At 42.3% G+C, this 20,447-nt stretch overlaps 1 protein-coding gene and 2 long non-coding RNA genes across 10 annotated transcripts; 2 read left to right on the forward strand and 1 right to left on the reverse strand.

Annotated features, from left to right (window-relative positions):
- Positions 1 to 9,601: 9,601 nt before the first annotated feature.
- LOC136515457 (uncharacterized) lies at positions 9,602 to 11,294 on the reverse strand. Its single transcript, XM_066509038.1, has 4 exons — positions 11,285 to 11,294; positions 10,007 to 10,663; positions 9,765 to 9,851; positions 9,602 to 9,657 (listed from the first exon to the last, which is right to left on the reverse strand). The coding sequence occupies exons 1-4, from the start codon at positions 11,292 to 11,294 to the stop codon at positions 9,602 to 9,604; spliced, it is 810 nt and encodes a 269-aa protein (XP_066365135.1).
- Positions 11,295 to 12,319: 1,025 nt separating this feature from the next.
- Positions 12,320 to 13,036, forward strand: LOC136517186 (uncharacterized). The gene is made up of 3 exons (XR_010774235.1): positions 12,320 to 12,647; positions 12,735 to 12,834; positions 12,937 to 13,036. It is a non-coding gene; the product is annotated as an uncharacterized lncRNA (long non-coding RNA).
- Positions 13,037 to 17,097: 4,061 nt separating this feature from the next.
- Positions 17,098 to 19,825, forward strand: LOC136517922 (uncharacterized). 8 transcript variants are annotated; one of them, XR_010774378.1, is made up of 8 exons: positions 17,098 to 17,849; positions 17,964 to 18,026; positions 18,200 to 18,276; positions 18,435 to 18,537; positions 18,620 to 18,687; positions 18,933 to 19,083; positions 19,168 to 19,326; positions 19,439 to 19,825. It is a non-coding gene; the product is annotated as an uncharacterized lncRNA (long non-coding RNA). The 8 variants fall into 8 exon arrangements; XR_010774375.1 differs by having other exon boundaries at positions 18,435 to 18,713; XR_010774373.1 differs by having other exon boundaries at positions 18,435 to 18,687.
- The last annotated feature ends 622 nt before the right edge of the window (positions 19,826 to 20,447 follow it).

Genomic DNA, 20,447 nt, shown 5'->3' on the forward strand with positions numbered 1-20,447 from the left:
AGATCGGGAGAGGATCCAAGTGCATTGCTTGAGTGATTGCATCTAGAGGCACTTGGTATTCGTATTTTACTGCGGATTTCGCTTGTTGCTTTGGTGGTTGCCACCACCTAGATGGCTTGGTGCAGCGGTAGAGGATTGGCACGAGGTGGTGATTATTTGTGGCCATCTCCGGTGATTGTGAGGGGATTTGTACCTTCCCCGATGGAGCGCCGAAAGGTAACTCTAGTGGATTGCTCGTGTCATTGAGTTACCTCACTTGTGGGTAGGTTCTTGCGGTGTCCAATCGTGTGGACGAGGTTTGTGCAACACCTCTTAGCCGCCGAACAGCTAAGTGTTGGTCGACACAACGGGGACGTAGCGTGTTGGCAAGCACGTGAACCTCAGGAGAAAATCGGTTGTCTCTTGCCATTTGGTATTCTCCCGGTGATTGATTTAATATTCACCTTGTGATTGGTTCACTCCTCTATACGGCGGTATAATCACCCTACTTACTCATTTATATTCTTGCAAACTAGTTGTGGCAAGCTCTTTAGTGTAATTAGAATTGAGAGCTTGCTTTGTTATTTTAAGTTCATCTACTGGAGCTCTTTAGAGTAGCAAGATTGAGAGCTCTTAGTGAGTAATAACTTTGCAAGTTGTGTGCCTAGGAATCATTGCAACTAGAATTGTTGGATAGGTGGCTTACAACCCTTGTAAAGCTAGAGCAAGTTTACTTTTTGCTATTTGTCATACTAATCAAATTGCTCTAGTTGATTTGTAGATTTTTAAATAGGCTATTCACCCCCCCTCTAGCCATATTAGGACCTTTCAAGTGGTATCAAAGCCGTGGTCACCATTTGATTAAAGGCTTAACAACCTTGGTGTCAAATTATGGCTCAAATTGTGTTCAACCATGTGGGGGGCAAACCACCGTTCTTTGATGGCACATGCTATGATTATTGGAAGAGAAAGATGAGGATGTATCTTGGTTCAATCAATGATCAAGTATGGGAAGTGACCGAGAATGACTATGCTATCATTGATCCCGATGATCCCACCAACCAAGATAAGATCAACAAGCAATGCAATACAATGGCTCTCAACACCATATACAATGCCATTGATTCCAAGGTGTTTGAGCAAATCAAGGATTGTGAAAGAGCAAATGAGGTGTAGAAGAGATTGGAGGAAACATATGAGGGCACACCAGCGGTGAAGAGTGCCAAGTTGTATTTTCTCAAGGATAAATTGACAAGCTTCAAGATGAAGGAAGATGAGAGCATTCCGAAGATGTTCCATCGTTTGCAAGTAATTGTCAATGACTTGAAGGCATTAGGACAGAAGATCAAGGATGATGATGTCTCTCATCGATTCTTGATGTGCTTACCTTTAAGATTTGAGATGTTGAGATTGCTCATCATAAGAGGAGGATTGAAGGACATTACCCCCAACCAAGTACTAGATGATGTCATGACACAAGAGACATACCGTGTGGAAAGGGAGAGGGATGACAAGGAGGACAAGAAGGAAGAAGAGGACAAGAAGAAGAAGAGTGTAGCATTTAAGGCTAGCTCATCATCATCCAAGAACAAGGGTAAGTCCAAGAAAGAATCAAGTGATGATGATGATCTTAGTGACATTGATGATGAAGCCATGGCTCTATTTGCGTGCAAGATGGGAAAATTCATGAAGAAGAAGGGCTATGGTGCAAGAAAGAGAAGAGATCACACCAAGAGCAAAGAGTATGTGAGAAGATGCTATAATTGCAAGAGCCCCGATCATATTGTAGCAAATTGTCCCTACAATAATAATAGTGATGAAGATGAGAAGAAGAAGCACAAGAAAGATAAGAATAAAAAGAAGGAGAAGAAGGAGAAGAGAATGACCTTCCAAAAAAAGAAGAAGGGTGGAGGCTATGTAGTCACTTGGGATAGTGATGGCTCATCGGATAGTGATGACTCTAGTGATGATGGCAAGAAATCTATCAAGAAAGCACTAGCAAGTATCGCCATCAACAACAAGCCCTCCATCTTCGACACTCTATTGACATGTCTTATGGCAAAGCCTACTAAGGTAAAATATGATGAGAGTGATGATGATGAATGTGAAAGTGACTCTTGTAGGAATGATAATGATGATGAGGATGAGGAGTACACCAAGGAGGAGCTCTTGGACATGTGTGAGCAAGTGCACGCTTGCAATGAGATGAAGAGAAAGGAGTGCAAAGAATTGCGCAAGAAAGTAAAATTTCTTGAGCAATCCTTTGATGAGCTCAATGCTACTCATGAGAGGCTAATAGAAGCCCATGAGAAGCTTAGCAAAGCTCACTCTAAGCTTGAAAAGGCTTACTCCTCTCTTATTGAGCAAGTCAAAGTGGAGGAAGCCAAGAAAGAGCAAGTGATCATATCATGTGATGTGGGACTAACATGTGATCTTATTGATGAATCTATTTTTGTTGCTCCCACTAACACTTCTTGTAGCACTACCACTTCCACTTCACCCTTGAGTGATGGTCTCACTTGTGAAAACTCACTAAAAGTGGAAAATAAGACCCTCAAGAAGGAGGTGAATAAGCTCACTCATGCCTTAGGCAATGCCTATGGTAGAGATGCTCGCTTGCTAAAGTGCTTAGGTAGCCAAAGGTTTTCTCTCAACAAAGAGGGATTAGGCTATACCCCTATGGGAGGCAAGGCAGCCTTTGTCACTCCCAAAGTTAGCTTTGTGAAGAGCAATGATCGGTTTTGCAATAGATGTAGCAAGTTGGCCATATAGAGCAATATTGCAAGATTAACAAGAACAAGCTATCTAATGTATCCTCAATTAAATTTGATTCTTGTAACATGCTTTTTAAGGGTGCCAATGGTGTGAAGGCTAAGTTCATTGGTACACCAATTATGGGCCCAAAGAAGAAGGCCATTTGGGTACCAAAGACTTTGGTAACTAACCTTCAAGGACCCAAGCAAGTTTGGATACCTAAAAGGAATTGATCCTCTTTTGTAAGTCAATTATAAAGCCAGAGGAAGGCATTGAGTGCTTAATAGTGGGTGCACATAACATATGACCGATGATCCAAGAATATTCAATTCAATAAATGAAAATAAGAGCAATGGGATTGCTAGTATCACATTTGGTGACAATGGCAAAGGCAAGGTCAAAGGGCTTGGTAAGATTGCAATATCCAATGACTTGAGCATTTCTAATGTGCTATTAGTAGAGAGCTTGAACTTCAACCTATTGTCGGTAGCTCAATTATATGATCTTGGTTTCAAGTACATATTTGGTGTGGATGATGTAGAGATCATAAGTGTAGATGGCTCTAACTTGATATTCAAAGGATTTAGATATGAGAATCTATACTTGGTTGATTTCAATGCTAGAGAAGCTCAATTGTCAACATGTTTGATCACTAAATCTAGCATGGGTTGGTTATGGCATAGAAGGCTTGGTCATGTTGGAATGAAACAATTAAACAAGTTAATCAAGCATGACTTAGTTAGAGGCTTGAAAGATGTCATATTTGAGAAAGATAAGCTATGTAGTGCATGTCAAGCCGGAAAGCAAGTTGGTAACACACATCCTAAGAAGAGTATGATGAGCACATCTAAGGCATTTGAGTTGATGCACATGGACTTGTTTGGACCAACCACATATACTAGCATTGGTGGAAACAAATATGGATTTGTGATTGTGGATGATTTCACTAGATATACATGGGTCTTCTTTCTTGTTGACAAGAGTGATGTGTTTGCAACATTCAAATCTTTTGTCAAGGGTATTCACAATGAGTTTGAAACAACAATCAAGAAAGTTAGATGTGACAATAGAAGTGAGTTTAAGAACACTAGAATTGATGAGTTATGTGATGAATTTGGAATTAGACATCAATTCTCGGCCAAGTACACTCCTCAATCAAATGGCTTAGTTGAAAGGAAGAATAGAACTTTGATTGACATGGCAAGATCAATGTTGAGTGAGTACAATGTGAGTCATTCATTTTGGGCTGAAGCAATCAACACGGCTTGCTATTATAGCAACCGACTCTATTATCATCCCACGATGGAGAAGACACCTTATGAGCTTTTGAATGTAAGAAAGCCCAACATAGCATACTTTTAGGTTTTTGGTTGTAAATGCTACATATTGAAGAAAGGCACTAGATTGAGCAAGTTTGAAAAGAAATATGACGAATGTTTCTTGCTTGGTTACTCCACTACTAGCAATGCTTATAGAGTTTAGAATTTGGCTAGTGGTACTCTTGAGGAGGTTCATGATGTGGAGTTTAATGAAACAAATGGTTCCCAAGTGAAAGATGAGAATCTAGATGATGTAAGAGGCACTCAATTGGTTAATGCAATGAAGAACATAGACATTGGTGATATAAGGCCTAGAGAGGTGATTGATGTTGAAGATAACAAGAATCAAGTGCTCTCTAACTCAAATGTGCAAGCTAGTGGTTCTCATGATCAAATCCAAACAAGCACTAGTAATGGCAATGTGCAAGATCAACAAATGGCTAGTTCATTATCTCAACCAAGTGATAAATCAAATGCTAGCAATCAAGTGCAAGTGCTTCAACCAACCAATGTTGTAAGAGATCATCCATTGGACACTATCATTAGTGATATTTCAAGAGGCGTGCAAACAAGATCAAGATTAGGTTCATTTTATGAGCATTTCTTATTTGTGTCATCCATTGAACCTAAGAAGATAGATGAATCTTTGAGGGATGTTGATTGGGTGAATGCTATGCATGAAGAGCTAAACAACTTCACAAGAAACCAAATATGGGATTTAGTTGAGAGGCCTAAGGATCATAATATGATTGGAACTAAGTGGGTCTTTCGGAATAAGCAAGATCAAGATGGGATAGTAATAAGGAATAAAGCAAGATTAGTGGCTCAAGGTTACACTCAAGTTGAAGGTCTTGACTTTGGAAAAACATATGCCCTGGTTGCAAGATTGAAAGCAATTAGGATCTTGCTAGCTTATGCTTGTGCCCACAACATCAAGTTGTACCAAATAAAAGTGAAAAGTGCATTTCTAAATGGGTACATCAATGAGCTTGTGTATGTTGAGCAACCTCCTGGTTTTGAGGATGAAAAGAAACCCAACCATGTGTATAAGTTGAGAAAGGCTTTGTATGGATTGAAGTAAGCACCTAGAGCATGGTATGAGAGATTGAGGGACTTCCTACTCTCTAAGGGATTTAAGATAGGAAAGGTTGACACCACTCTCTTCACCAAGAAGCTTAGAAATAACTTGTTTGTAATGCAAATCTATGTTGATGATATCATTTTTGGGTCAACAAATCAAGAATTTTATGAGGAGTTTAGCAAAATGATGGCTAATGAGTTTGAAATGTCCATGATTGGAGAGCTTAGCTACTTCCTTAGTCTTCAAATCAAGCAAATGAAGTATGGCACATTTGTAAGTCAAGGCAAGTATATCAAGGACATGCTCAAGAAGTTTGGAATGGATGATGCTAAAGCTATTAGCACACCAATGGGGACAAGTGGAAGCTTGGATAGTGATGCTAGTGGTAACATGGTGGATCAAAAGATGTATCGGTCCATAATTGGAAGTCTACTCTATGTGACCGCATCAAGGCCGGATGTGATATTTAGTGTATGCATGTGTGCTAGATTTCAAGCCTCACCAAGAGAAAGTCACTTGAAAGCAACAAAAAGAATATTGAGGTACTTGAAGCATACATAAAATGTTGGATTGTGGTATCCCAAAGGAGCAAGATTTGAGTTAATTGGATATTCGGACTCCGATTACGCGGGATGCAAAGTTAAGAGAAAAAGCACATCGGGCACATGTCAACTATTGGGAAGATCACTTGTGTCTTGGTCATCAAAGAAGCAAAATAGTGTAGCACTTTCAACCGCCGAAGCAGAGTATATTTTAGCCGGTAGTTGTTGTGCTCAATTACTTTGGATGAAGGCTACTTTGAGTGATTTTGGAATCAAATTCAAGCAAGTGCCATTGCTATGTGACAATGAAAGTGCCGTAAAGCTCACCAACAACCTGGTTCAACATTCAAGAACAAGGCATATTGATGTCCGCCATCATTTTATAAGAGATCACCAATAAAAAGGGGACATTTGCATTGAGACTGTGGGCACCGAAGATCAACTTACCGATATCTTCACCAAGCCACTTGATGAAAAAAGGTTTTGCAAGCTAAGGAATGAATTGAACATACTTAACTTCTCAAATATGTGTTGATGCACCCCCATTATATGACATGCCTCTCCTTCGAGCAAAGCAAGGTAAAATTGATTGACATGTCATCCATCTATTGCTAAGGACTTGTTTAGTGCATCTAGTCATTCCTATCATGTCCTAGGCTCATTCATGAAAATCAAATGAATTTGATGCTTGTATGGTACCACTATTGCTTGTATATTTGAAATGATCTAGTGGTAGCATATGACATGTTTATGGGCTTGTAAACCTAGTGTTTGATCTAGGAAATAAGCTACAAGTGTTTAACTCAACATGGTATAAGATAACCCTTATTTGGAGGTATGAAGAAGCTTGTCCTTGGATCAAACCGAGTTAAATATCTTTTGCAAGTAATCTAGATTGAACCAAATTGGAAAAATAATCCTCGTTTCACATGGTTTCACCCCAACCTATCTATAATTTGAGCTCACCTTTTATGCCAATTGTTGACAAAGGGGGAGAGAAATTCACAAAGATGATAAGATAGGAGGAGCAAACAAATGAAAAGACATTGTAAGGGGATAAATCAAAATTGCACACAAGTAGGGGAGCAAGCTCATAAACTTGTATGATGTATTTGAATGTGCATTTCATATATTTGCTTGCATGGTACAAGTTCTTAATTTCAATATCCATGCTTGTATGGTGTATGCTAGTTGTAGGTTTAAATGTTGAAATGAAAAACTAGCATGCATAGACTAAAGTAACTAGACCTATGTTCATTCTATGAAAACTAGACCCTTATTTATAATATTGACCTCATAGGGTATTCTAGTTTTTGTGTATGTCTAGTTACTAATGGTGCTAAGGATGGTATATTGGTGCACTCCGATTGGTATCACGCTTCAAAGGTCCATCTCTTATACCTTAGCATCATTTGGTAGAAATTAACTCCTATATTTCCTATCTAAGCATATGTGCAAGCTACAATCCAAACTCTTAGCACATATGCAGGGGGAGCAATTGCTACCATTTGGAGTTCATGAAACTTGTCCATATTCTTTTACACATGGTAGATATGCTTGGGCAAGCAACGTGAATTCAATTAAATCTTAATTCATATCTTTGTGAAAGGGTTGTCATCAATTACTAAAAAGGGAGAGATTGAAAGCTCTAGTTTGGTTTTGGTTAATTGATGAAACCCTAAGTGCTAACCTATTTTATCAAAGTGATTATGAGATAGGTAGCACTACTCCAAGTGATGAAGAAATGGTGAAGATCATGACGATGGTGATAGCATGGTGATGATCAAATGCTTAAACTTGGAAAAGAAGAAAGAGAAAAAACAAAAGGCTCAAGACAAAGGTAAAATTGTAGGAGCTATTTTATTTTAGTGATCGAGACACTTAGTGAGTGTAATCATATTTAGGATCGATAGCCGTACTATTAAGAGGGGTGGAACTCGTATCGAAATGCGGTTATCAAAGTGCCACTAGATGCTCTAACTCATTGCATATGCATTTAGGATCTAGTGGAGTGCTAACGCCCTTGAAAATGTGTGTGAAAATAAGCTAACACATGTGCACAAGGTAATACACTTGGTGGTTAGCATATTTGAGCAAGGGTAGAAAACTTCACCAGCGCCCTAGACAGAAAAGACAAGGGGTTCACAGAGTGACCGAACGCTGGTGGTGTAGTGACCGGACGCTATTATGATTCTAAAAGAATCCTTACATAAGACTAGAGAAAATATCTCATTATAATCTATTTCTTCTCTTTGCGTAAAGCCTTTCGCCACAAGTCATGTTTTAAATCTTTCCATATTTCCTTTGGAGTCATATTTAGTTTTGTAGACCCATTTGCAGCTACTAACTTGGTTCTTTTAGGATTTTTTTCTAAGTCCTAAACATTGTTGGTACTCATTGATTTCATTTCATCTTGCATGGCTTCATGCCATTTCGATGAGTGAGCGCTTCTCATGGCTTCTTCAAATGAGGTGGGATCACCTTCTATTTGAAATTCTTCACATTTAGAGACTTCGTAGTTATTAGGAATAGCTGGTTTTCTTGCTCTTTGAGACCTTATGAGGGTCTCATTAGTTGGTGCTTGTTCTATATGGGGCTGTTGTTGCTCTTCCTCATGTGCAACAACTGGTTCTATAGGATCTTGAAGGACATGTTCCTCATGTTCATTTGTTGTTGCCATGGGAGAACTAACAATATGTGCTATCACTACAGTGTCATGTACTGTTGGTGCAGCAGTAACAGGTAGCGAGGAGAATGGCTCCTAAACCATCGAAGTGAGCAAGTATACCTGCTTCTCCTCAAGGTTAATTTGTCACGCTACCATGCTCCCCCTGATCATATCATCCTCTAAGAACACAACGTGTCTTATTTCTACAAACTTGGTATGTCTGTTAGGACAGTAGAAACGATAACCTTTTGACTTATCTGGATAACCAATGAAATGACAACTGACGGTCTTGGAGTCTAGCTTCCAATGTTTTGGTTAAAAACTTTAGCCTCGGCTGGACAGCCCCACACACATAAGTGATTAAGTGAGGGTTCCCTTTCTGTCTACAATTCATATGGTGTTTTGGGCACCGACTTGCTTGGTATTCGATTGAGAATATGAATGACGGTTTTTAACGCCTCCATCCACAAACTTATTGGTAAAGTGGAGTAATTTATCATACTTCTCACCATATCCATTAAGGTATAGTTGTGTCTTTTAGCTACTCCATTCTGCTGAGGCTCGCCCAGTGTAGAGTACTGGGCAACTATGCCATTTTCCTATAAGAACTTTGCAAAAGGTCCAGGAATTTGGCCATATAGGGTATGTCGACCGTAGTACTCCCCCCATGGTCAGATCTTACTACTTTAATCTTTAAATTATGCTGATTTTCTACTTTAGACTTAAATATCTTAAATTTATCCAATGCTTCTGATCTTTTCTTAATTGGATAAATATAGCCATAACGATAATAATCATCTGTGAATGTTATAAATGAATCATAACCATCCACACTTTTCACAGGAAAAGGACCACAGATATCTATGTGAATTATTTCTAAAATTCCTATGCTTCGTTTGGCGTCTTTCTTTATTTTCTTAACATACTTTCCTTTAATGCCATCAATACATTGTTCTAAATCTAAAAATTCTAATAGTGGAAGAATTGATTTCTTAATCAATCGTTCTATTCTCCCTCTCAAAATATGGTCTAAATGACAGTGCCATAATTTCGATGATACATCATGAACTCTCTTCCGCTTATTTCTTGCATTCATAGACGAGGAGGCATTCTCATTCTCAGTGCTCACAACATTCACATTCTCACAAAAGTGATAACAAATAAAGCTCGTCTTGTCGGAAGGCAAGACCTACACATTTATGATTAAACATTATCTTACATTGGCCATTACCAAAATGACAATCATATCCATCATCATCTAAATGTGAGACACTTGTGTCTTTCTCCTCTTTGCAGGGTCCTCGTATGGAATCCCTGTAATGAATTTGCAACATGAATAGTTGCACCTAAATCAATCCACCAAGTAGATTTTGCATAACTTAAATATAAGGACTCATCTACAAATGTAATAATGTCCTCACCTTTTCTGATCAGGTGCTTCAGGAACTCTAGACAATCTTTCTGGTAGTGTCCAGTCTTGTGGCACCATCTGTAGGTGTCCTTGTCCACTTGAACATAGTTGAATTTTTTATGGTGATATTTTTGAGGGGCCTTTCCTTGTGACTTAGAACATGAGCTATCGTCCCACTGAGGTTTTCCTTGTGGTTTAGCATTCTTGTTAAAATTCTTCTTTTATTTTCCTTCACATGGTTGACAGAGTCACCATGTGAGCTCTTAAGCCTCTCCTCTTCTTGCACACACATGGCAATGAGCTTCTTAATGTTCCACTTATCTGGCTGTAAGTTATAATTAACAACAAAAGTCTCATACCCTTTGGGCAAAGATGCAAAAACCAAATAAATTAGAAACTCATCCTTGAGCCCCAAGTCTATTGGCTTGGGCTTAGGTGCCGTATTGCTCATCTTCAATATGTGCTCTCTAATCCCTCCATCAGAGTATTTCTCATTGACTAACTTCTTAATAAGAGTGCTTGCATAAGCCTCTGAAGAGCCAGTGATCTGACTCTTCACCTTCTTGAGATACTCAATGGCGGTGGAATATTCTAGGATTGAACCCCTTATTGGATCCTCAATAGAGCCCTTAATCACCATCAAACACTTGCGGTTTGAACTATCCCACTTCGCACGATCAAGGTCGTACTTCATTCTCACTTCTGCATGGTCACGCTGTCGAGTAGCAAAAGCTGCATCAGTCTCATTTGCTTCTCTCACAGGGTCCACTGGCTCAGTGGGACACGGAGAGAAAAGTGCTAGATCATTGTCGGACAGCGCAAGTGCTATCTCAAGCTTCTCTCGCCATACGTTATAGTTGCTTTCATTGAGAGACGGAATGGATGAGATAAACGTTATTGGGTTGTAGCCTGAAACAACGTCAGAGAAAGTCAGAAACAGTTGACATAATAATTGCATGCCGTCATTTGACGTTGGTCAAAATTAAAACATACAATATGCTTCTACATTAATTCTACATCACTGTTGGACAGAAATAGAACTAATACATGGAAAAACTCATGAATAAAAAATTATAATATTGCTATTATCAACGTTGATCAGAAAATAACAATATCATAATCCATCTTAACCAAAAAAGTCACTACTCCTCCAATTAAAATTTCCTGTTGGTTCAAGATTAATTAGAGGATAGACTTAAAACATAGCAACGAAAACATGATAAACTACTTTTTCAGGAGCATTATGTATCAATCTACTCTCTAAACAATATACACTTGTTGGTGCAAAATGAATAGAGATTTAAACATGCAAAATTGAATAAAACATCAAACAAATGCTTCTGAAAAATAGAAACAAAAATCGTAAAGCATGCTGTGCATTTGGGCCAGCAGAGCAGCAACCCACGGCCCAGCAGCGCGGCGCCTCCCCCGTGCCCAGGCTGCAACCTGGGCCTGGGCCAGAATTTCACCTCCTCGCCTGAGCCGAAATCGGTCCGGTCGCTGCCAGCCGTTGGATGCGATTGGACAGACCTCCGCGCATTTCGCCGGATCAAAACCCTCGACCGGCCGCACTCCCCCAGAACCCTAACTCCATTTCTTTCCTTTCTTCACGCGGCGAGCTGAGCGGTGGTGAGCACCACTGTCGGCCTAAGAAGGATGGCGGCGCCGCCGCAGGCCCTTTCGCCGACGCGCGCGTCAACCGCGGTTGAGCGCGCCGCCGTCGAGGGGTCCTACGCCGGAGCCCGAGCCCACGCGCGCTCAACGCGTCGTCGAACTAATCTTCCCGCGTGGCAGTGGAGCGGTGGCTTGGGCTCATCTTCCCACACGGCAGCGGTGGCCCGCACGCCAACGAGGAGTTATTCGTTCATCTCCTTTATTCTTCTCGATATGTACCCCCAAGAACTAGATCTACACCTAGAATAGGCTCATCTGATACCATTGTTACAATCTTAGAATCAACCAGGAGTAGATTAGCGGGTAAAAACTTCCTTAGCAGTAGCAAAACATCGACTCACAACCTAGAACCGGTAGATCTAAAAGAAAAAAGGGGAGAAGAAGAGAGGGGAAGCGTTACCGACCGCCGGAAGGCTTGGCGGAAGAGGACGATGTAGCCATGGCGAAGGTGTGGTGTAGCCCGGGTCAGTGGTGAAGTGGTAGCAGTGGAGTCCGGCGGCGGAATCGAAGTCGATCGCAGTGCAGTGGCGGCACACGGCGTGGTGGGGGAGCTTCCCGTCGCTGTCAGCGCTGCCCTCTCGATCGGACTAGGGTTAGGATGTCGGTGGGGAGTTGGCGGATGCGGTGAACCTCGTACCCAGTGTCCCGGCCCCCACCTTCCTCTTTATAGCGCTGCGCGACGGGGACCCACCAACCATGATTGGGTTGGGCGCCCCTGTTCAAGGCATGGATCAAAGGCTCAAATTGGTCGTTGGACCACCGGAGATCAACCTTACATAGGCCACCCACACATAGAGGTTGGTAGAGCGACCCGAGTCTGCCCTAGAGATGACGCAGGGGTCACGCCACGCCCAAGCTGGATCCGTCCACCTGCCTTAAATTTGACATTAATCTCGACACTGGGCCGACCTGGGCCTGTTTCTCGGACGAGTTGGGCCACGCCACTGTGAAATAAGGGTCCCGTTCGACCGTCGGTGTGCACGGGCAGCGAACAATCACGGCCGGCGCCCAACGGGAGAGAGGCGGCGGCGAGCGAGCAAGGAGGAGATCGAAGCGGCAAAAGGAAGAGCAAGCAGTCGAGAGGATGTCCCTCCGGTCTCTCGGTTCCCTTGTCACACGAAGGTTGTTGTCACGAGGGAGTGGGATCTCCCCTGCGCAGGCGAAGGCACTAGCGCCGGCGGCAGCGGCAGGCATGCTAGCACGCCCTCTCCACTCACCCGTGAGTTTATTTCACCCAGGTGGCCAGGTCAAAGCGCTTTCTCTCTTTAATTTGCGCTCGCGGCTCATTTTTCTCGTCACGATGCAGAGGGATTTCCTTCTTGGTCATGGCGCAGGCGCAGGCGCTTATGGTGGTGTAGCCGCGGCTGCGTTAGCTGGATTGGTTGGAATTCTGTATCTCACGAAAGGTGTAGACGAGTCAGTTATGAAATAGTCTTCAAATTCCTCGCCTTTTGTTTAAATTTCGCCCGTTGTTCATACCTATATCTGTGCGTACCTATTACCTATAGCCGGCGAGGTGACTAAGGAGTTACTGGCTGGGGAGGAAGCAAAGAGACAGTTGGCTGGGGTGGAAGCCAGGAAGCAAGGGGCCATATCAGAGGCAGAAACCAAAGAGCACAATGGTAACGACTTCTCCTTGGAGGAGTACCTTGCTGAGATGACGAAGATAGCTGCTGCGCAGAAGAAGGCTCGTTACGAAAGGTCTTGCAAGAAGGCTGTCAAGGAGGTGACAAACAGCGTAGCCATCAGGGACGAGGCGGCCATGAAGGCACGGTTCGAGGAATGGATCAGAGAGTATGGAAAGAGATACAAAAGCAAGGAGGAGAAGGCTCGGCGCTATGAATTGTTTAAGGCTTTTGCAAATATGGTGGACAAGGCAACCGCACAGGGTGGAGCCGTCTTCGTCACAAACCATACCGCGGACTGGACCGAGGAAGAGTGCCAGTGTCTGTATGATAGTGACGTTGACTGGGATGACTACATTGCTCATATCCGGTCTTTGATTGATAAGAAGAATGCCAAGGCCAAGAAGGCTAGCAGGGACTGACAGTGTGGTATGTTGTTAATTTTCGTCTTTGATCCAATGATTAACGATAGGTTCATTAAATTAGTTTTGAGTTGGTTTAAAAAAAAATAGTTCTGAGTAAATATTTTTTATTAAGGGCTAAATGATCACATAATCTGAAGATAAGAGGCAATAAATATATTTCACAATTCTGATTTGGTTGCTAGTATAGCAGGCTAGCATGTTGGATATATTTCACAATTCTGATTTGGTTGCTAGTATAGCAGGCTAGCATGTTGGATATATTTCACAATTCTGATTTGGTTGCTACTTTGCTAGTATAGTAGGCTAGCATGTTGGTTAGTTTGGGTGTTTATAAGAATTCTTGTATTAAAAAAAGATAGGCTCACAATTTGAAATGACAAATCGTTTTTTACATGATAAATTTGGAAATTGTGCTCCAGATATACCCTATAAGAAAGAGAGGCAGAGCATCACAGATCACACGGAATTGCTTAGAACATAGTCAGACCTTAAAGGCATTTAGTAACCAATTGTTCTTTTTGGCTCCTTCGTTTTGTTTATTTTAACTAAGTTTTAAGTAGTGTCTCATTGATCAGTTTTGTCTTCTACTCTTCTTTTCTGATAGTTTTTTTTTGTATTTTCTTTGATTATTCATTCAGCATGAGATTCTTGGTTCTAGTTGATAGCCATGATGGCATGATAGTGGAATTCTGATTTACAATCACTTAATTGTTTGTATATGTCAAAACACTGTTTTCATGATGCCAGTTAGTTGAGCTTATATATTGTTTGTGATGTATGCTCTGTATAGTGTACCACATGCAGCTAATGAGTTTGCTGATAATTTGCTTTATCTCTGATCCAAATTCTTTGCTAACTTATCTAGACAAAAAGAGGTCTACATTGTTGACATATATCATATCATGCAGAACTCAACCTATTCCAATGTTTCACCACCTTCATTGTTTTAAGATTTGCTCTTGCAAATGAGCTCGTGAATTTATTCAGGGATTACCCAAATTTATCCAGTTAAAAGTTATTTAACATTTCAGGTGGTATGTTATCATTTCTTACGCCCTGTTCGTTTGGGCTTGTTTGGCTGATAAGCCATGGCTGAAAGTACTGTTGGCTGATTTGGTGTGAGAGAAAAATACTGTTCGTTGGCTGAAAAAGTACGGCTTATAAGCCAAACAAGCCCAAGCGAACATGGCGTTAGTTGATGAGTTTATCTATAGACTGTAAATTAATTGTAAATGGAAACATTGTTATAAGCTTACTAAGCAATTGGAATTATTCTCACCTTCACTACCGTCTGTCCTACAGTCTCACCTCTATATACTTCATTAAAGCATGTTTAGCAGAGTGCTCAGACATCTCTAATATCATTATCATAGGAAACATAAAGTGACTCCACTCCTCCACCATCCTTGAAGGATTGTTGCTCCCTCATGAAAAGACTGATAATGTAATCAGGGAAATTTTACTTGGCAATGTAGCATATTGTTACAAGAATTAAATATACCATGTGCCATGCAATTACTAGGTCATGTAGGCAAAGTAAACATTAATCTATGTCAACCTATCCAGTAGAATTCAATTGTAACATGTAATTTCTAGGTCATGTGGCATGTAATTTTACATGGCAAAGTAGAACATCATTACAAGAATTAAATATAGCAAGGCCAGAGCCAGATCCATGGCAACTGCGTTGAAGACGTGATGATCAGTGCTCACTCTTGCTTAATAATCTCCCTAAATCCCGAGCTCAAAACTGTTCAGATTTAAACAATCTTAAAATTTGAGCTCCTTTATAAACAAAGACAACTCCCCTGCTCTCTTGAAACATGAACTTACATTATTGGCCTGCATATTGTTTATTCCTAGCATATTTGCCCGTTGCTTATGAACACATTCACTAGGAAAATCATGACATCTAAGTTGTTGAGTCTCGAGATATGACATGATAAGAGCAGTTCAAAAAAAAAACACAAGAGAAGGCTAATTCATTTCTAAGTAAGCACTTGGGGATTTTAATTTGAAAAGCTTAAAAACAAATATATAGTTAGACAACTCCTCGATGGTGAGAAACCACATACCAAAGCCATGTGATCTGCATGCTATAAACCCCTACATATGCTACTTGTTTCTGCATTGAGCTTTGTCCAATTGTTGTGACCCTTGCTAGATTCTTTTCTTGTTTTTAAAATTGAGATCATGAATACTCCACCAAACATAAGCTATACTTCTACACTGAAAGTAAGCAAAACATGCCATCCGTCCATCTACTATACATTCAATAAATAAAATACCCCATGATGCCAGTTGATTACCCTCCAAATATGTATTCAAAAGGGAGAAAGGCATAAGCTATGCAAAATAGGTTAAAGTAACATGCTCCAATCAAAACAAGGAAAAACATTCCTTTCAGCATTAAAAAAAAGAGAAGAAAGAATGAGAAAAGATGGCCACTCTCTCCAAAATAAAAAGAGGGGAAGATCATACCCAAAAAGAAGTATTTCATATAGTCTTCATGCACCACCCACTTATCCACACACTTGTATATCTAGATTTGATTGTATGACTAGTTTTTCTCCAACGGAATCTTTTTTTTTTACTTTGCAAAACATGTGATGCAAGTACGCCTCATGATTCCATACCTTGAACTCCACAACCTTTTAGATGGTAGGATCAAGAAGAGGCAATACAAATATGCCTTGGTAAGGGGTGATACACCTTTGAGCGATTCGAGAGAACCATTTGAGGAGTTGAAAAGGCTAGACACTATAAAAAGTTCACATCTTTAGGTATGTCGTGGAATAACTTATATGCTAGCTTCATATCAATAAGGTCATGATCTTTACCTTAGCCCTAAAACTTTACTCTAGGACGAGCAAATGGCTAATTGTGGAGGAGCTTGTTGATGGAGCGAAATGAGAGGGGTGAAATGAAGAGGAATGAATAGGAAACCTTGCGTACTCACTAAGTTTCTAATCTCTAAAAAGCAATCAACCACGCTTTATGACTTTGGGATGGATCATTAGTATCACGTTAATGATGTGTGGAGGAAAACTAGGAACATGCTGAAAGGAAAGAATCCAAGAAGAAATAAATCAAGGAAACAATATGCTTGCCATCTCTAGGCTAAGGAAGCGAGAATATCACGGGGTTTTTGGTTTACGGAAATAATTGAGATGGGACAAAATTTGGATGGGGAGGAAAACTAGAGGGAGAGAGGAGGTAACTAAAGCAAGAGTGGGAGAGAGGAGCGTAACGTGGGAGAGGCAAAACGTATTGGAGCAAGCACGGAACTTTGCATAGTCTACCCTACCTTATAATACACCAGTTAGAATAAATCTACAGCCACATAACAAAAACCTGCTCCACAGTCATGATCTATGCTACATCCACACCCATGAATGCCTCTAGAAAATATAACACCATCAAAACGGATGCACCAGATTATCTTTTAGCTATTCTCTTTCATTAGTCATCCAAATCCGACGGCTCATATTCAGTGTGTCTGCCCTCCCACGCGCACCCCACACGCCCTCGGCCCACGCACTGCACGAGCTTCAACGCGGCAAACCCGAGGCAACCACGGTTCGATTCCCTGCACCGCTCCTTTTATTTTCTTCCGAAAAGAAAATTGTAGTTGTAAGCGGAGGGGATGGCCGGCTACGAGCGGTTGGCGAGGGGGCGCCCACGGCTTGGACGCGGCGGTGTGGAACACGCGCGTCGATGGCTGCTGCTGGCCCGACGGCGACCTGGTGCCTGCGCCGCGGCCGCACCTTGGTTTTTCCACCCGGCGGCGGCGGCGGGTGGTCCGGAGCAGGGTGTCCGCTAGGGTTTCGCGGGCGGGGCGCGGACGGCCTTGTGGTCTGGGCTGAGCTGGGCGCAGGCGGGAGGGTGCTGGGGGCGCGGCCATCGTCGCCGGCACGCGAGCGGGCGGGAGTCGCGCGAACGGGCGAATAGTAGGCGAACGCTCGCGGCCGGTTCCACGCTGCCGTCCGCATCTAGCCACGCCGTCGTGCGCCAGTTTCATGGAGGCAGGAGGCCATGACGGGCTTAGGGCTGACGGGTGCTGGCCACCACGAGCGGACGCCCGGCGGCGCCAGGCTGCAACTCTTTCTCGATTCCGTCCTTGGCATCGCGGCATCGGCGACAGGGCGCCGCGCCGCCGCCACGGTGCCATGTCGTGGCTGCCAGCGTCGTCATGTCCTTCCTGTGGTCCAACGCGATGGGAGCTACGGCGCACTTCCAGCCTCCTCCATTCTGCTTATTTCTTGCTCGACCTTGTTTTCTTTGGGATTCTGAAATATGGTTGCCGAAGGGGAGTTGGCTGTTCCCAGCAAAGTATCTGTGCAGGCCGGTCACATTCCAAGAGGTGCTGTGGTGAGTTGCTTTGCTTTTGCCTTCTCTGTCTTTCTTCCCGTCCTTAGGATGTGCGATATGGTCTCTGCTGGCGTGTTCTACCAGCAGATTTCTTATGTTTGCTGTTGTTAATAGGTCTGGATCATGAGAGGATAAACTTCTTGTGAGCATTCCACGCTTCAGAATCTTCCATGCGTGGTAATAAGTGACTTCATGCCTTATGGAATGTTTTGTTTAGATTTCAGTTTCTGCCAACATTGTCTTAGTCCTCTATTCCCTGTATAATCTCTCGCCCTATGTGTGCCATACACCTTGTCTTATGTAGGGAGATTTATTTATTAGTTTTTTAGTAGCTTTATTTAGTTATACAGGTCGACATGGCTGCCTTCTAAAATGCTTATTTTGGATTCCAGTGGCGTCATCATTGCCTTAATCCTCCACTGCCTGTGTACGTAATCTTATCTTATGTGTGGCAAACACCTTGTGTTAGCTATGGGGATTTATTAGTTTTCTATTACTTTTACTTACATATCTTGGCATGGCTCACAGGATAATGCATTTTTTTGCTTCCTTTTGCAATAAGTAGCTAACTTTATAGAGTGACAGTGATGCTGCTGACGCTGGACACACACCTAAGAAGACCAGGACCAAGGAGCAGTCTGCCGGTCAAAAAAATGATCCCCCTCGTAGTCATACGCATTGGAACAAGGTCCGTTTCTTCCTTACCAGACCCTTTAATATTAGTGTATTACCCACCTTATTATTCACCCATTCTTATAATTCATGACAAGGACAAAACCATCAGCGACAAGAGTGTTGGCGCCAAGAAGGCCACCCCTCCGGAAGCTAATTAAATCCGGTAATACCCCCATCCCTCGCGATATGGTGAGAAATCAATCTGATTATGATGCCTCCGGTTGCAATCCCTTCTAATGAGTCTAGCCTCTCAATTTTTGCTTCATAAATTGCATAAATCCAAGCAGTGCAAAAGATAGTCATTTTTCTTCATATTTCAAGGCATGCAATTTTCTAATTGAAAGGTTGCCGCAGATTTGTGATTCTTTCTTTCAGTTGCTTCGGACTTGCTAACTTGATTAATTTCAGATCAAATTCTATAGGGGTATTTTGGGCAAAATCTAAGAACTTGTCATGTTCACTTGAATGGTTGAGCTGATGTTCAGTTTAACAAATACCGTACCTGATAAACCGCAGTGGTCGACAGATCCTCAACACCAAGCTACAAAGTGTTTTCTTTGTCAGAGTCCTACTCACTATCTTGGATTTCAATTTCTCATTATCACACACTATTGCCGCTAAGCCTACTCCTCTTGCTCTTCAGCAGTTCAGCATGGCCTGATCCACTCAAAGACTGTTCTGCATGAAGCTTGCTATATCCTTAGCTAAACCAATGTTTAATATGAAGCTTCAATGCCTGATCCACTCAAAGACTGTTCTGCATGATAAGCGCAAGTTATTGTGGGATGGTGAATTATGTCAGGTACATTGTTTCCCATTGCTTCTTGAGGAACTATAAGTTCTACAAACAGAAGGGCAAGGTGTACTCAACTTTTGGGCCAACTTACACCTCATTCATTGCTAATCCCTTGCAGATGCAGCGACTGGCTTGTACGCAGAATTGTTGTCAAGGTGGTAGCGATGTGAGGCGGGGCAGCAGGGACCTGGGGATATGCCCGTCAGGTGGTTGCTGGAGAGGACGAGGACGGTGGCGCGATGTAGCAGGTCCAGGATAGGCGGGACGCGGCCGTCTAAGTCTAGACGGTTGTCCGCCAGGTAGGGCAGCTTGAGGTTCGGGAGCGCTCGCTTGAGGTTCGGGATGGGGCCTGGGAGGGGAGGAGGAGGAGGAGGAGGAGGAAGCAGTAGGATGGCCAGGCGGAGGCGGCCCTTCTTATCTTAAAACAGTTTGGGGATTACCGAAACTGTAGCGATAGGCTGACACATCTGTAATAACCATTGATCAAGTATAATACATTGCTTTAGATTTACCAAGTTTGATGAATGCCTGTATAATGTGTGTTACCCACTTACCCTAGATGTTGCCGTAGCGTTAGCACGGGCAATATACTATCAAGTATAATAGATTGCTTTAGATTTACCAAGTTTGATGAATGCCTGTATAATGTGTGTTACCCACTTACCCTAGATGTCGCCGTAGCGTTAGCACGGGCAATATACTAGTTTCTCTACACTACTAATAAAAACAGAAGAGGTCGTCCACACCTTTGCTCCGACCCCTCTGATCCGTGCGACGCCCAACGGATTAGAATGTTTGCACGTGGTATACTCATCCATCTCTACCCCCTATTCTACACCACTCTCTCTCTCTCTCTCATTTCCCACTACCACAAAAAAGATTTTAGAAGACAAGCGTCCTGATTAACAGAGGCTGGCAAAAAGTGAAGCGGACTCCAAAAATAGATAACATTTTCAGATATCGTCACACCATCCTCCGTGTGTCGAGCGACGCAGGCTCCGTCGCGTTCATATGCTGCGGGCTCGTGTGTTCCTCAGCCTCCTCCGTGTGTTGGAGCAGGGCGGCAGGTCCGTCAAGACTGTCGGGATGACCATCATCAATGGCCTCACAATGGGATGAGACTCGAT

Source organism: Miscanthus floridulus, chromosome 17 (genome assembly GCF_019320115.1).
Source record: "Miscanthus floridulus cultivar M001 chromosome 17, ASM1932011v1, whole genome shotgun sequence".
NCBI classification, from domain to species: Eukaryota; Viridiplantae; Streptophyta; class Magnoliopsida; order Poales; family Poaceae; genus Miscanthus; species Miscanthus floridulus.

Excerpts from the sequence above, each read along its gene's own strand:
- LOC136515457 (XM_066509038.1), bottom strand. Across the intron at positions 9,852-10,006 it reads GAGGCTTAAGAGCTCACATG|TGGACAAGGACACCTACAGA; the intron begins GTGACTCTGTCA and ends ACTATGTTCAAG. Across the intron at positions 9,658-9,764 it reads GAAGCACCTGATCAGAAAAG|GGATTCCATACGAGGACCCT; the intron begins GTGAGGACATTA and ends AATTCATTACAG.